Raw genomic sequence first — 15787 nt, 5'->3', positions numbered from 1 at the left:
TTTACATGGTGAGTCAGTGAGATCTACTATCTAAAATAATTCTTCATCTATTGGTTGCATCAAAAAACGTTTTAATTTATTATGAAACATTTTAAGGTTCTACTATCTAAAATAATTCTTCATTTATTGGTTGCATCAAAAAACGTTTTAATTTATTATGAAGCATTTTAAGAATGGATACAGTTTCATTTTTTTATTTCTTATTTTTGTTGAGATATCAAGGTGACCTTGAGTTTTTTCAAGCTTAATGCTTTGTTTTTTTAGAGAAAAGTTAAGGCCACCTAGATATCTAAAAAAAGAAATAAGGTATAATGAAATCAAATTGTATCCATTCGATACGTCCCTTAAAATGTTACATATATCATTAAAACTTTTTTGATACAACTAATAGGTAATGAGTTATTTAAAATAGTAGTTCTTACTGACTCACCCTGTATATTTTATAATCATCCATTTATTATCCAGCCTGTATTACGATATTAACGGTAACTTCGTTATCTTCTATTTTAACCATCACTTAATTTAAAAGATGAAAGTCCATCTGGTGTTTAATTAATGTTTCAAAAATATATATAGTACCTAATCGCTCCTTTTATAAAAGCCGACATTACAGCAATACCAAGGCCACTTCCGGACACTATGAAGATCTCGACCAGCTCCCTTCTTCTCTTGAAATACTGCGCTACCATCAAGGTGCTGCAATCCCTTGTCATACCAACTCCTATACCTGTGTTAAATAATTAAAATCCAGTTTTATATCTCCCATTATCCTAATCCTATCATGTCTTGCTGTCAAAATGATCTTATGAGGTTCTCAAGGCTGACTTGAGGAAACTGGTAAAACCGGAATTGTCTTTATTCCCACTGCATATAGATCGAAAAAGGGCAAATATAAGAATTGAGAATTTAATTACTAATTAAAATTATGGACTTCGAAAAATTTTGGAAAATTGGACTTCAAGAACTTTATTACTATTTAAAATTATGGAATTCGAAAAACTTTGCAAAATTGTGAGAGTCTTGTATTCTTCGTCAAATGATATTTGTTATGTGGTAAGTTATTGTTAAAATAGGTTCACTCGATTCTTTATAAATTGCTTCACTCTTTTAGAATCGTTTCAGATCTGCAATTACAGTTCGATAAGGACTTACCAACAACAGTGCCGTAGCTGAAGAACAGCTGATGAAATTGCGAAGCGAACGAGGTGAAGAGACAACCAAGTGCTGTTACGAGACCTCCCAGAACAGCTGTGAGTCTTGTGCTCTTTCTTCGACAAAATGCTATCGTTACAGGGGAAACTAGCAGGGCGACTCCCGTTGACATGGCACCTAACCATCCTGAAAAGAAAAAGATATCCTTTAAATACCTTAAAACAAGCACAAATTTAACAGTCTCGAAAATTTTTCATTATTAACCCTCATCTGTCCCTCATTTTCTCAATTCAATTTGTTCCTCGGTGTTAAATTGGCGTGGTGGTAAAAAATTAATATAATAAAGGGATAAATAGTTAAATTTGCAAAGTTCTTTAAAATAAATGTCATGGAGCCTCGGCTAAATTTACCTGGACATGGCAGAATAACGTCATTTCTTAAAAAAATGTGTCGGATGAGGGTTAAGAAGAGGAGAAAGTAAGTTTTCGTCTAACTGATCAGAGTACTCAATGGGAAACCTGGAATAAGGAAACGGCAATAAGAATGTGTATGTCACGTTTTTTAATTTTATTATTTAGAAAAAAACATTTCTCCCGTGAACTCAACCCTTCAGTGAAAAATAATCCTAAGTTTATTACTTCCCTGTCCAATATTCCCCATTTGTCTTATCACGTAACTCGTTTCAGACTCGCAAAAAACTATTCAATGGCACCCGGTAACGAATCCCCGTAATCCCTCATTGTCTACCAAACATTTAATCGCTCCGAAAGAAGCCCTTAGCTTAATTACAGTAAGCTCGTTAAAATTCAATAGTCCTCGTCCAGTAATAAATCAATCGAACCCGGAATCACTCCGATACCGGAGCAGGAACCCGTCGAAGCTGCATTCGTTACCGTCCAACCGATCGAAAAGATTAATAACCGTTTCCTTTTGTCCTTCGACTATCCCCTTTGTCTCTACAAGCGGGCCGCAACTCCTCGCGATTGAAGGCATTCCCCGAGCCTGTTGATCGATGAGCCCACTCGACGTCCGTGCCTTCGATCGCGAGGAACGGTGAAAACTAATTAAATGACTCGACCGCTGCTAATCGCCTATCGGTGTAATTAAAAACGGTTTTAACCTCGTTCGAGAGTCAACTTCTATTCAGTAACATCGACGTTATTAATACGATGCCCCATCGAGGATTGATCCATCGTGGAGACCGCGTAGCTCGAAGAGAAGACCGATGACGACACGAACGATATCGATCGTAACCGTTTGAGGAGCGTCGATCCCAAACGTCTACGGTACGTTCCTGGTATACGAACGATTCATCATGTTGCTTTCTTAACGGCGACACGATCGATCGGAACGGGAATAATCGTCGGTAACGTTGACGGGCACGATACAACATAGGATCGTTATCGATCATACACGTGATTCACCTGTAATTGAGGGAAAGCTTCGGGCCGTGAAGCGTTTAATTCTGATTGCGAACTCGCGAGCGTGAAATATGGCCTGGGATCGAACGGAAGGGATCGCAGACGCGTATGAAACGCATGAATTGTGTATTGAAACGCTGGAATGAGGCTTCCTGGAAGCTAGAGTATCCATGAGTAGTGATCGGAATGATACTGAATCAATAGTATTGATTCTGGCCTGAAAATTATGATACCGGGCCGGATACTATCGAATATAATGAATAGTGATGAGACTGGTACCGTATCGATACTATCGATACCATTCTACTAATTTCGATCCGGTATTGATACATGCAGACGTAGGCATCAGGGGAATTAATACATCTTCGATACATATACGAAAGAATCGTTACTTGTTTGATACCTACACGAAAATATCGATACCTTTCGTGTAGATATTAATAGGTATCGATACACTTTTGTGAGGTATCATACGAGTTTTCATTCGTTACTGTATCGGTTTGGTATCAATTTAAGAAGAATCTCTATCAATAATTGATACAAGTACTCACAACTTCGATACGTATCGATATTTTCGATTGAGCACTTTGACATCGAATTGATTGAGTATCATCAATAGAATCGGTGTCGATTCAATTACTGACACTGGATACCTGTTTGATATCGATCGAAAATAATCGGACCGGTATCGAAAATTGATACCAAGTACCGAACATCTCGATACGATACGTCGAATTGGATTGAATTTGTTGAACACAAGTGTCAAACGTCATTGAAATTTTCACCGTTGAGTCAATACGATCTGATTTCTGGATTAATATTCGTCGATATTATCGTATTTTATTTTATTAATCTGTTACTGTTATCGTGGGTTCGTGTTAACCCTTTAAAGAGATCTTCATAACAATTTCGTTTCTTCTACGATACCCCGCGACATCTATTTTGGGATTTCGGCAAGGCGACAGAAGATATATACGAACGGATTTGCCGGAAGACGTATAGGGTGTTCGAGTTCTTATCGTTCGTAGCGTTCGCAAAAAAGCGCCACGGAGACAAATTGTTTCGGCGACGAAGCTCTTAGTTTTATTAACGTAAAGGTCAAGTGACGTCGATTCGAACGAATTTGAGAGGAGCGTCGTCTATGTTCGTTAATTAAACCCTCAAAATTAATAACCCGTTTCATTGCATTCCACCTGGACTTTTCTGTACCTCAAGTTGGGGCAGCTTTCAGGGGTAATTTCGCCCCAAAGTCAGAAAATAATCATTTTTAATTTTGCAGCTCTTCTGCAAGCCCTTTTACGTGAAATACCTTTTCCCGTAAAAATCAATTTAATTTAACAATTTCCAGAGCTAAAAAGTCGGAACAATCAGACAATTTGTTCAAACTTACTCCTAAATACGGTATTTATAAAAAAAAATGAGTATCCATGGAACAACATTTTCTATAAATGACATTTTATTCGCGGCTATGATAACCCTGTGTATCGTATGAATAATTGATACAAATATCACGAAAGCTAATGCAGTCTTCGTTTAGCAAATTGACCGGAAACAGAGACCCAAGAGTTTGCTCTCTCCTCTGCATCTCGTTACCATAACTCGTCCCACCATTTCAATAATCCAGATGACTGTTACGGACCTAAAAAAAAAAAACCGGGATATAACCAACGTCGAGTCAGACAGTCGGGCAAGAATCCCTCGCGCAACAAATCGACCGGAAATGGAGACGAAGTATCATCTCGGGTTTTTGAATTTTCGTCGGGGAAAACGTCTGACGCATAATGCTGCAGCCATTATGTATCGCTTCTCCCATCCCTTCTGTGGCTGATTGCCACCCCGTCATCGGTCAGAACGAGTAATCCCCCAGTGCAGAATTCCAAGGGAGGAGGGACTATCACTTCCACCCTTGGTTCTCACGCGGCTTTTCAAACCGGAAGACGAATGAGAGGGAGAATGAATCGACGAATGAAGAGGTCAACGACCCGATGGATCGTGTGGCCATTTGCTCTGGGATTCTATCTAAACAGCAAGTGTGTCCCCCGTGGGCCAAGTATTACTTCAAGATATAATCGAAAGCTCGTACGGTAGCAATTCGTTGGAACGACGAGGAAACTCTGGCCGTAATACCTCGCACGTAGCTCGGATAGTGTCTCGTGGCTGGAATAGATTGATTTCGCCACTTTCGACGGTGGAGGGATTCGATTAAAGTTCACGAACCTGGCTCACAATTCATTGTTTTTCGTTTTAGTCTCTCTTAGGTCCTCCTTTCAGATATGACAATTCAATTGATCCACGTGCACTGTTCAGTAATCTGTTGCATTACTGTTCTTGGAAATGTATTGGGCCTGAATTAGAATCGGATCAGTGGAATGTATTTGCATATCGCTAGGTGACAATATGGAAGATGTTAATGAAAATGTGGGACCCTTTCACAGGGTGGATTTGACATGTCATTTTGGGTGGGTCGTTGAAGGGTCTGGATTGTCGACGGTCGTTGGGTCGTCGAAGGGTCGTCGATTTCGATTGGTCGTCGAAGGGTATTCTAAGGGTCGTTGACGGTCGTTGTATCGTCGAAGTGTCGTCGACGTTGGATTGGTCGTCTAAGGGTCGTCGACGGTCGTTGGGTCGTTGAAGATTATTCTTCAGAGATACTTTCTATCTCAAAATTAATAAGAGAACCTAATAGAAATTCCATAACTAACACAAAATCTACCCAACATAATTTCCATCTGCTCCATACTATTGAGACCCTTTTCTTCTCGTCTTTCGACCTAGAGGAAAGTAGCTTAGATATTAAACTTCATTAAAATGTTAATTCAATTCGACATCATGTAGGTGCATTTGCTGTAACAATAGAAAATCTGACGTGGATTCATAAAGTTATTCGAATGGAAGGGTACATTGTTTGTCACGTCTAAACAATGGTATACGCAAACAAAGTTCGGGGAGGAGAAGCAGAGCTCGTTAGCGACTAAAAATGGCGACCGACGAAAGGAGCGCGTCGACAAACGGCGGATGGGCGCGAGGTTTACCAGCAGATGAAAATAAGGCAGATTCGGTTGGGGGCCGTTTTTACGGGAACGATAATATTGCGAAACGGTCGGAGGCACCGGTTTTCGGGGCTCCCCGTGAATAATAATAACGAGTCGGCTCGAACTTTCAACCGAAACTGTCGGTGGCCCCGCGGAACGTTTTCAGAAATGGCTACAGTTATCGTTCGGCGCGTGGAGAATTGCTCGCGGGGGCCGTTCTTTTTTCTTTTTGCTGCATGAAATATTCAAACGGTATACAGCGGGCTTTCCTCTCGTTGCCAAGGTCTACCGTGAACTAAACTCTGCAAGTTTCTTTATCTGGTACGGGACTCTTTGCAATAAATTTCACAGCCTCCCGTCGTAGAGCCCCCGGACAACGGAAGAGTATTGTTTGGATTTGTGGCCATCCGGTATTCATAACTTCGCGATGTACGTATCGCTAACCGGGCTGAATCACACGAAATATACCATTTTGATTCGCGTAAATATCATTTTACGTAGAGATAAATGGATTGTATAAAATTGCACGATTTCGTGTGGACCTCAGATGGAGTAATAGATTTCATCTTATTGTTACAGAAAATAGTTTCATTTTTTAACCCTCCTGGATGGTTCAATACGCTGTTACCTTAAATACATACATTTGCCTATCGCAAGATTATAATAAAACGTAAGTTATTAATTTCATATTGATTTATAAATTTCCATAAAGAAAAATATAATTAACCGTTTTAGAGTTGATGTATTTATTTGGATATATGCTAAATATGCAGAATAAAATGCGTATTTTTAGTGTTTTGGAAGATAATAAGAACGATAATAAATTACTTCAATTGGGTATATATTGTATAAAAAGTTAGTTTTTCCAAGCAAAAGTATTTAGAAATACAAAAAATAAGAAACAAAAATAATTAATATTTACATAATTACTACTAAACAGTTTATCATCACTTTTCATTGTATAGTCCCCTTCAGGTAAATCAATATTTAACATTTTACCTTCCGTTATGTGAAATAATTATCCAAAAATGCAAAATAAATTTTTAATTATTATATTATTAAATCAACTAAAAATCACGATTGATACGTACAAAATTGCTCACAACGAATGCAAAAATTATACTAATAAGCAGCAGCAAACGGTTAAGAATCAAGCATTGACTTGGTCGAATTGATCCGAACAGTTAACGGAGACTAAACACAAACATTTACATTTCGCGATGGAATGTTAAAGAGAAATAACATTTACTTTAACGATCCATTGCGCGAAAGATATAGCGACACTTATCGTTTTACATATTTAGCACGCGAGTGGGTTTAGTGTACCGAACAATTTCATTGTACAGAGTTCGAGCACACAGTCGAGTGTATTGAAATTAGAAAATGGGTGTTGCGGATCTTTATGTGTCGTACCTACGTTGAACAGGGGTTGCCGGTATCGTTTCGTTCCCTCCAACAGCAGCCAGGATCCGACAGCCCCGTGAATTCCCGTGGCAAGAATTTGCACCATAACACCAGTTACTACGACCACCCAACCCCAACCGCTTTCCGGGTAGTAATGCTGTCTTATGGTACATCTTGCGATATATCTACAATATGGGAAAAGCAAAACTTCCACTGCGATAACTGCCGTACGTTTTTTTAATCTGAATCTATATTTGTTCACTGCCTACCTTGTATACCAGTCAGATTAATTAATTTAATTATTTAACAAAGAAGTAATAGTTAGCACTTGTTTGCGAAGAATTCGATTAAAATTCAAAGAATTATTGTTAAGATTTCAAGTTACTTTGAAGAATTTTTACTGATTAGACAATACAAGGTGAGTCAATAAGAACTACTATCTAAAATAAGTCGTTGTCCATTAGTCTTATCGTAGATAGTAGTTCTTATTGTCTCACCCTGTATATTAACGACATGATGTTACAACAACCTAATATACTAGTATCAGTGAAACAAACTCAACATTGATCAGTATTATGTATTACAACAGCAAAAAAAATTATTTCAGCGAAAATTAAACCCTGTATAACGTCAACTTTCACTCCAATTGTGGAACTAAGCATAAAGAAGTAGAAAATATTACAAAATTCGTGTTCAGAGAAGCTAATTGACATTTTTCAGTTATTTGAAACGGTCTCACGCGATCGGACCTGGGATCTTGAATTTCATCCTCCTCGTTCTCCCGCGGACTTCCAGGCTCCTGTAGAGAAACAATTCCCTCGCACTCTCCCGAGAACGAATGGTCACCGTGTTCACCGGAAATCGCGACACCGCTGTCCTCGAACGCGGGACTTTGAACGCCATCCCGTCCACTTTGGTCACAAGTCTTCATCCCTTAATCGCGCGGCTATTGCCACGGAGACGCAACATTCATGCTTGCCAACAGTCTTTCGTCTCTCATCGTGAATCCTTTCTTTTCTTATTTACTCACTGTCGTGGTTCGAGTATATTTAAAAAAAAAAATAATCGATTCAAATTCAAGATCGACAGCGCGAAAGTAACTACGATGGGTGATCATGTTATTAGAGCTACAGTACGAAAAATATGTCCTTTCTTGTGTTTTTGAAGAAATACAATCGCAATATGAAAGTTTCTAACACTGGATAATTTTTAAGTAATCATTGTCTACTGAAAATACATTAGAAAATTAAATTTAGTTCATGTAATTTTAAGGAATACAGTTAAAATTTTCAATTTATGCAGGGGACTCTAATAATAACTTGATCATTATCATTATTTTACGGTCTTCTGTAAATATTAGTACCATTGTTTCATACATGTTTGATTTAATTCGAATTCACCTAATATTTTAATTCAACATAAATTACTGTTCGTTAGATGATTCGAAGAACTTGTTGTTTCTTAGTTATAATTGTATTGCACGACAAATTCCCTGAGTTGGAACGACAAATTTTAATTTTCCTCAGAGTACCTACAGTGGTTCAGAAGCTTTGGCTGGCAGTATAGATTTCAAACGAGAGCCACTCAAGCACAGCGTGTCATTAAAATTTCCCTGACCTCTAGAAAAATTTCGTAAAACAGTAAAAAACGACATTTATAATGTTTTACCACAATTTTTTGCAACACAGCTTTTTACATCGGAGATTCACAGGACAAACGAGTTTCGAAATAAATCGAGGGGTTCTTGATGCTCGAGGGACAGATGAGGACGAAGATAAAGAAGGAAAAGTCGACGATCCATCGTTTCGGAAACCGCGCCATAAACAAATTTATTTCGAAAATTTCTCCACTAGACAAATTTATCGTTGCCATTAAGTACTTTGCAGATAAATCCAAATTCGACAATTTTAATACCCACTCACGTATCGAGGAACATAGAATTCAGAATTGAACTCGAACACCGGAAGTCTCGTAGTGTATAGTAAGGGGATGGACATCACCGATAAAATTCGTCGGATAGCGTCTCTGGATTTCGGTGATTTTTGAAATACCAGCCACCATTAGCGCGAAAGTATGGTCGAAACTTTATTCCGGTCACGTTTGAAATTACACTTCTCTACATCCTGCAGGACGGAAGGTTGCCCACGAAGATAAAGTTGGGGAACCGTGTCTGTTTCTATTCTTTTACTACTCGGAAAACTTTTGCGGTACGACTTTCTTTGAACTGAATTGGCGGATCCACTTCAAAAACAACATTTCAGTCTATGGCCGGGGCTCGTGACGGGGAGAGGGGACAGATTTTCTCTTTTGATGCTATCTCCCTACGTGTCGGGCGAAACGGATGGCAGAAGATAATATTATTTTCTACGGTGCTTCTCGTTTCTTTATTATTGGTCATTAAAGAAAGAAAAACTGGGACAAGGACTCCCCGTGTCTGTCTTTAACGCAGGACTTATCTCTAAAAATAGTACGGGAAAATACGTCAGATATTTGTAAAGACAATAAGCCAATAATATTAATATTTCTCATGGGGGCTTTCAACAGAATATTAACATTGTATATATTAAATTGTTTGGAATAAAGAAATAGGTGTACATAGCATTTCAATTAAACGAAAACCACCTTTAGTAATGTGTACCAACTGGTAATCCACTATTCCTTGACGAAATGGGGATTCGTTGCTATAAAAGTCACAGTTCTATACTGTTCAATTTATATTCATAGGGATATTCTCGTAAGCTACACTATTGTTACGAAACGAAAGATCGAGGAGATATTTTTAATATTAGACTCAAAAATAGAGATTTTAAGTTGGGCGAACATCTAGAAAGTAAAATAGAGAAGAATAATTTAATAACTACTGGATTACTTATTGGTACACCTAATATTTACTTCCCTCTGTTATAATTTCATTACAGTAGAAACACGTAGATTTCTATTTCTTTAGATACTTTTAACATTCTCAGATACCTGATGACCAAAAATAGAGATTTTAAGTTCGTTGAACATCTACAAAGTAAAATATTGTTTCGTTGAGCCACAACAAGGATATAATAAACCGACAGTTTCTTACGTAAAGCGACCAGGACGAAGTATCGATGCAACGACAGCGGGACAGAGTTTAAGAGTCCTGTAACTCACGAGTTTACGTTCACCACGTGCGTATCGAGGTCACAGGGAAGCCTCCGTACCAATGTTCTCCTCTGAATTACAGTAAAAGCTCGGCAAACAGGAGCATAGAACAAGGAAGACGCGTTAAGTAAAGAGCTCAATATGTAAACATTTTTGTCGTCTACGGGTAAGCGAGTCGCGGCGAACGTGGGAAACGAAGGAAAGTAAGAGTTCGTGAATTTATTAAAAGAGACTTCCGGCGCGGAGCCGTGGAATCACGAGGGAAGCAAACGGTCCGTGACAATGGAACTGCTCAGAGGCCAAAGCTTCGTGCCGCAACGTCAAATTCAATTATATTCCCCGCTATTAAGGGGTGCATTGCAAAATTTTATCGTTCAGACTTTGTTGAACATAAAGACGAACAGGGAATATAGAAAATGGAACTTTATAAATTTCGATAACATAAATTGTCGAACATATAAGACGGAAGTTTTTATCGATTACGATTTTACAATTTCAATCTGGATACAATAATCTTTTTTATTAAATGCTGTTTGTTCCGTAAGATAGAAATGTTTCAATCATCGTCTTCCGTTCACCCGACAAAAATATAATAAAATAGTTCATTTCAACCTGAAATGGGTCAACGATGCTACGTGCCCCTCTACCGGAATAAGGATATATTCGAAACGGTATACATATACCTATATCAAAAACTGTCACGCTGTGCACTCTAACCGCCACTTCCGCCCAAAATTTCTTTACATTTCAACTGTTCCACGACTCTGACATTCACTTCTTCATTTTCTCTCTAATATCAATCATATTCGTACGTTCCTTTAATTAACAGAAACATTTATTTTACCAATCTCGCGATATTACTTTTTGCGTTAACTAAAACATGTACTGTGTAAAAAATCAAACAATTAAAAATACTTTAATCCGCTCACTGCATCTTTTTGGTATCTTGTACAAATTTTTTTTTCAAAAAATCAGTAAAGAACAGTCATTTGAAGATTATTTAACAAATTTTTAAAAATATTTGTATTTTTCTTATTTTTTCTTAAAAACAATGTGTTTGCTCACATCATAATAATGGCACCAGTAGTCACAGTGACACCGTTTTTCTAATGTTCGGATGTCATTTAAAGAAGGTTCGTACTGTCGATCGTCAAGAAAAATTCCAAATATCGTCACTGAAGTGACAAAGTAGGCGTCCACTGTAGCGAACAAATATAGTTAGCGGGTTAACTGGTTAGAAAATCAATATTCCAATAAATATGAATCCACACAGAAACCTACAGAAAAGTTTTTCTCGACGAAAACTTAATGATAAAATTTTTTTTAATTTTTACTATTTAATATTAACACAAACTCGATTTTTTAAAAATTAAGTACCGTCCACGTGCACCGTTTCGCCAGGTCGGTTCGCCGGTGTGTTTCGATTCGATTGATTTTATCTCTCCGAAGAAAAGCTAGATTTCCACGTTTTCGCGCAAGGAATCGCAAAATCCCGGAGCAAAAGGTCACCACAGGCTGTACGAGGGACGCGTTGTCGAGCGCGGACTGGATCCAGCTAGACGGTTCCCAGAAGAGGACCGCGGCCGGGCTTGCGTAAGAGGAAACGAAACGGGCCAATCCCATCGTTCTCCGTCCTCGCCACGTGCTCCCATGGCCAAACGGATTTCACGATGGAACAACTCGCGGGGTCCGTCGCGGTGAATCCAGTCGATCCAACGCGCACCTGTCCCGAGCAACGTTATCAGTTTCGCCTACACAGACCTTGGACTTGTTTTTTTACATTTTCCTGGGACAACGAACATTTTCGATAGGTTTCCAATCCACCCGTTCTCGAGCTTTTCAATTTTCCCCCCCCCGATCGAGATTAAGAATTAATGGAATTCTATTTCTTCCCTTCGAATTGGAAATTTTTTTTTTACCTGCGAAATTTGGATTGCTTTTTACTTGGAATACCTAATATATTGCACTTCCTGTCATTTAAGGTAAAACGCATGATATTGCTTAACCCTTACGCTACTACGAATGTATATACAGGAGATATAATAGAGCACTTTTCTATCTTTCAGTTTCTGATATAGAATGTATTCATTTGAAAATTGTATTAATAATTTTAATAATATTAAATTTATTAAATGTATTGAAATTCACGTAACGAAAGGGTTAAAAAAGTTTGTGTGATTAGGGACGGAACATCCAAGGTTTTGCAAACTTTGGGCCTTAGAGGCCATAAATTCGTTACTTTTTCAACCCAAGTATTCCGTACTCCCACCAGCAACCCATCAGTTTTAAGGGTAGTAACGATCATACTTTCTCTATTTTCTCTTCAAAAGTTAATTAGTAATTAGTACTCGAAGAGTAAACATCGTGTCTACTCGTTCGAATCCAATAATAATATCTGATTACTATGAAATGGCAAATGTTCGTAATGATTGTTAAGTAATATTAAAATTTTTAGTAAAATTTGCATATGTACATTTTTCTGATTAAATACACAGAAAACACATTGATGTCAAAGAAAAAAATTGCAGAATTTTAATGCTTGTAGCGGCAGGATTTGAATTTTTAAATCAATTTTCTATATGTCAGAGTTAGGACAGAAACTTTTACACGTTACCTAGAGAAATCGGTAATTAATGTAGCATAAAACAGTGATTCTCGGTCCAGACCTGAATTAAGCTCCATGGCACAGTGTTACAGCCGACCGAACAAATCGATAAAGCAATTTAACTGATTTCCCGCGTAATAATAAATCAGCGTCAACCGGGGAAATGTTTTCGCGCGGAAAACGTTGATCGATCGGTGCGAAAAAAAAAAACACAGAGATAACCACGACGGAAAAAAGAGCTTTAGAAGCATAAAACAATTGTGTATCCATTAAAAATTGCTAGATTTGAAATCGCTGCGTGTCATCTATTATTATTTAACTTATCACCGTAGAACGAAAGGGTTCTTACTGATTTCGTTTTACACGCGATCATTCTATTATAAATCTACATATCGTTGCGTGACACATGCTATATACGATCTCTGTATCGCTGAGCGATCAATGTTTGCAATAAATTGACCACCAAGGAAGAAATCAATCATGAAACGAAAGGATCAACGAAAGTGAGATTATAATTAGATTTCGATTTTTTTAACTGGGGTACGTCGTGTTAGATGACGGTCGACGATAAAAAAAACGAAACGAAGGGAGAACCTAGCGATCAAACTTGCGATCAGCGAGGGAACCTGTTTCGTCGATGCGATAAAATCTTGAAAGTTTCGAAGAGGACGATCGACCGCCTGTGCAATCAATCCTGCGCGTCAACCTCGCTCTGTTAATCGGCTATCTTAATTACACCATTTGAATGTTGAAGAAAAACGTTCGGAAATTAGAGGGTAGACGGTATAGACTATACTGAATAGTAATAGTTAATGAACATGAGTGGAAACATTAATTGGTCGATTAGAAGCAAATTATCATAAACATTTCTGAATATATAATTATATTAGATGTACAGTAGGGGAAACATGTATCCCATTACTTGAACATTATACACGTTGTCTATACCTTTCTTATTGTTAGTATTAGGAAAATTAATTACCATAGATATTTATTGCGAAAATGTGTAACTCCACTCTATATTCAGTTTAGGATGGTATATGTATAATAATCTAAATTATTTATTTGAAGAAATGCTACGACAAGACCTGCAATTATTAAAAACACATTAAACAGTTTCTTCCCCCTCTGAAAGGATGATACAAGCAGGTAGTAGGTGATTCGTTATGCAAAACTAAATCAAAATTGTACAGTAAAATTTTTTCATCGGAGGCTTTGACTTCGAGAAAATCGATCTTGAATATTATAAAACGCCTGTATTCGTCCTGGAAATGAGTAGAAACGGAATGCACTGAACAGACACGTTAGGATAGTCCGAAATTCGATTATCTCGGAAACGAAGCGTCGAATGAATAAATTTTATTCTATACTTTTGATTTATTTTCACATGCACAATCACCTCCTTAACATTTATACCATCATATTGGCTGCAGTAACAAAATTTCAACGTAATAAAAATGTTTCGTGAATTTAACTGTTATATGCAACAATATCGTTAATCTATCTCGCGTGAAATATGATTGAATTTGTTACTCGGTGCACACATTACCGACCATAAACTACGATTCGAAATTCCAGGCATGAAATAGGAGTTAAAGACGGCCCGCGCCAGTTTTCTCGAATTATGCAAAACAGGGGGTTAGTGACGTTCTAAAGCTGCTCGACGCGAACACGCGAGAACTGCTTTCGAATCGTCGGTTGAATACACAAACAGACGTTCGATGTAAATCTAACAAACAACGCAGACCCCGCCAGCGTAACAAAGGGCAATTCTTTGTTTCCGATGAGAAATCTTATATCCTTCCTGTTCCCTAAATTTTCAAAAGTGAAAGGTATCGATGGCAAACCTCCAGGTGTCATACAATCAAACAGAATGCAGTGATAAATGGAAAAAAGGAATTCAGACTCCAGACATACTTTTGCACCATTGCCAATAAGATAATTGGCGTATCCGACTGGACGTAGGCAGGAGTAAACCTTCTCATCTGATCGACCGTAGCTGCGGGTAGTCCCGAACATGCTCGCGGGATGAAGCTCCTCTGAAAGAGTGCACAAATATCGTGGCGAATCTGAGAACTCACAGAGTGGTATCGTTCACTCGACGTTTCTATTTTTACCGTGGTCTCCGTGTTGCAGCTGTCGAATTGTCGGATGATATAAATCCCCTCGCCCAACGTCCGCCTTCTTTTCTCCGTGACGACGTCCCTTTAAATTCCCCTGGGTCAGATTGCACGACGATTAATCACTATATCATCACACGGAACACATCAACTATGCGTTGCTGAGAAGTTGATGTGAAGGATGGCACAAGGCAAGATGAATATTAAGAAGATTGGTTACAACCCTTTAACCTTCTCTAACCTAATCTTAGAGATAGGACACACGTATTTTCATTACAGTAAAGTTTCCATATATGGAAGTATTTCGGCACCCCTGAGTGCCAACTATAATATAGTGGATCGTCGATCATCGATGGTCGATAGGTGGTCGAAGGGTCTTCGACAGTCGATGGGTTGTACCGGTAGAGTGTAACAATTTTATATATCTGTTCTTCAACAGTTTAACTACGTTATTCTTTAAGAATAAACGTAAAGGATTGAATACGTTTCATCAAACAATTTCCCAAGTACAAGTATCCTCTCGTATCGAGACACCAGAACTGTCGCTTAACACGCAAAAGTTCCTATGTTATTTTTATTGTTTCATTAATGGTACCTGGAATTGCGTTCAGTCGACGGAAAACAATGAATTCAGATGATACTCCACCCACGTGTATGGCATCGACAATGACGTACATGAGAGCGGAAACATCGGTACTAAATTACCCGTGGCCGTCGTTCCTTTCGATAAATGGCCCCTTCGTTAATGGCCGTTTCTTTTACTTCGTCTAACCCAGTGATGGGCAACCGAGCTCGCACGGGCAAGTGGCGTATTGGGATTCCTTGACCCTTCTAGCACATTTTAATCTAAACTAGCGTATCACTCGTATAGATTAATAATCATTTATGTTTCTTTTTATTCAAAACAGATAGAAGCAACCT

General features: G+C 38.2%; 1 protein-coding gene across 1 annotated transcript in view; it reads right to left on the bottom strand.

The window, feature by feature from the left end:
• Positions 1–15787, bottom strand: part of LOC107185850 — a 34851-nt gene that overhangs the window by 3773 nt on the left and 15291 nt on the right. Inside the window, exons 2-3 of the mRNA XM_015573625.1 lie at positions 1153–1338; positions 580–727 (exon numbers count right to left, since the gene is read on the bottom strand). Coding sequence (XP_015429111.1) covers positions 580–727; positions 1153–1338 — 334 coding nt within the window. The remainder of the gene's footprint in view (positions 1–579; positions 728–1152; positions 1339–15787) is intronic.

This window comes from Dufourea novaeangliae, unplaced genomic scaffold (genome assembly GCF_001272555.1).
Source record: "Dufourea novaeangliae isolate 0120121106 unplaced genomic scaffold, ASM127255v1 scaffold14, whole genome shotgun sequence".
In the NCBI taxonomy this organism is placed as follows: Eukaryota; Metazoa; Arthropoda; class Insecta; order Hymenoptera; family Halictidae; genus Dufourea; species Dufourea novaeangliae.
This window is presented reverse-complemented; position numbering and strand designations above follow the sequence as displayed.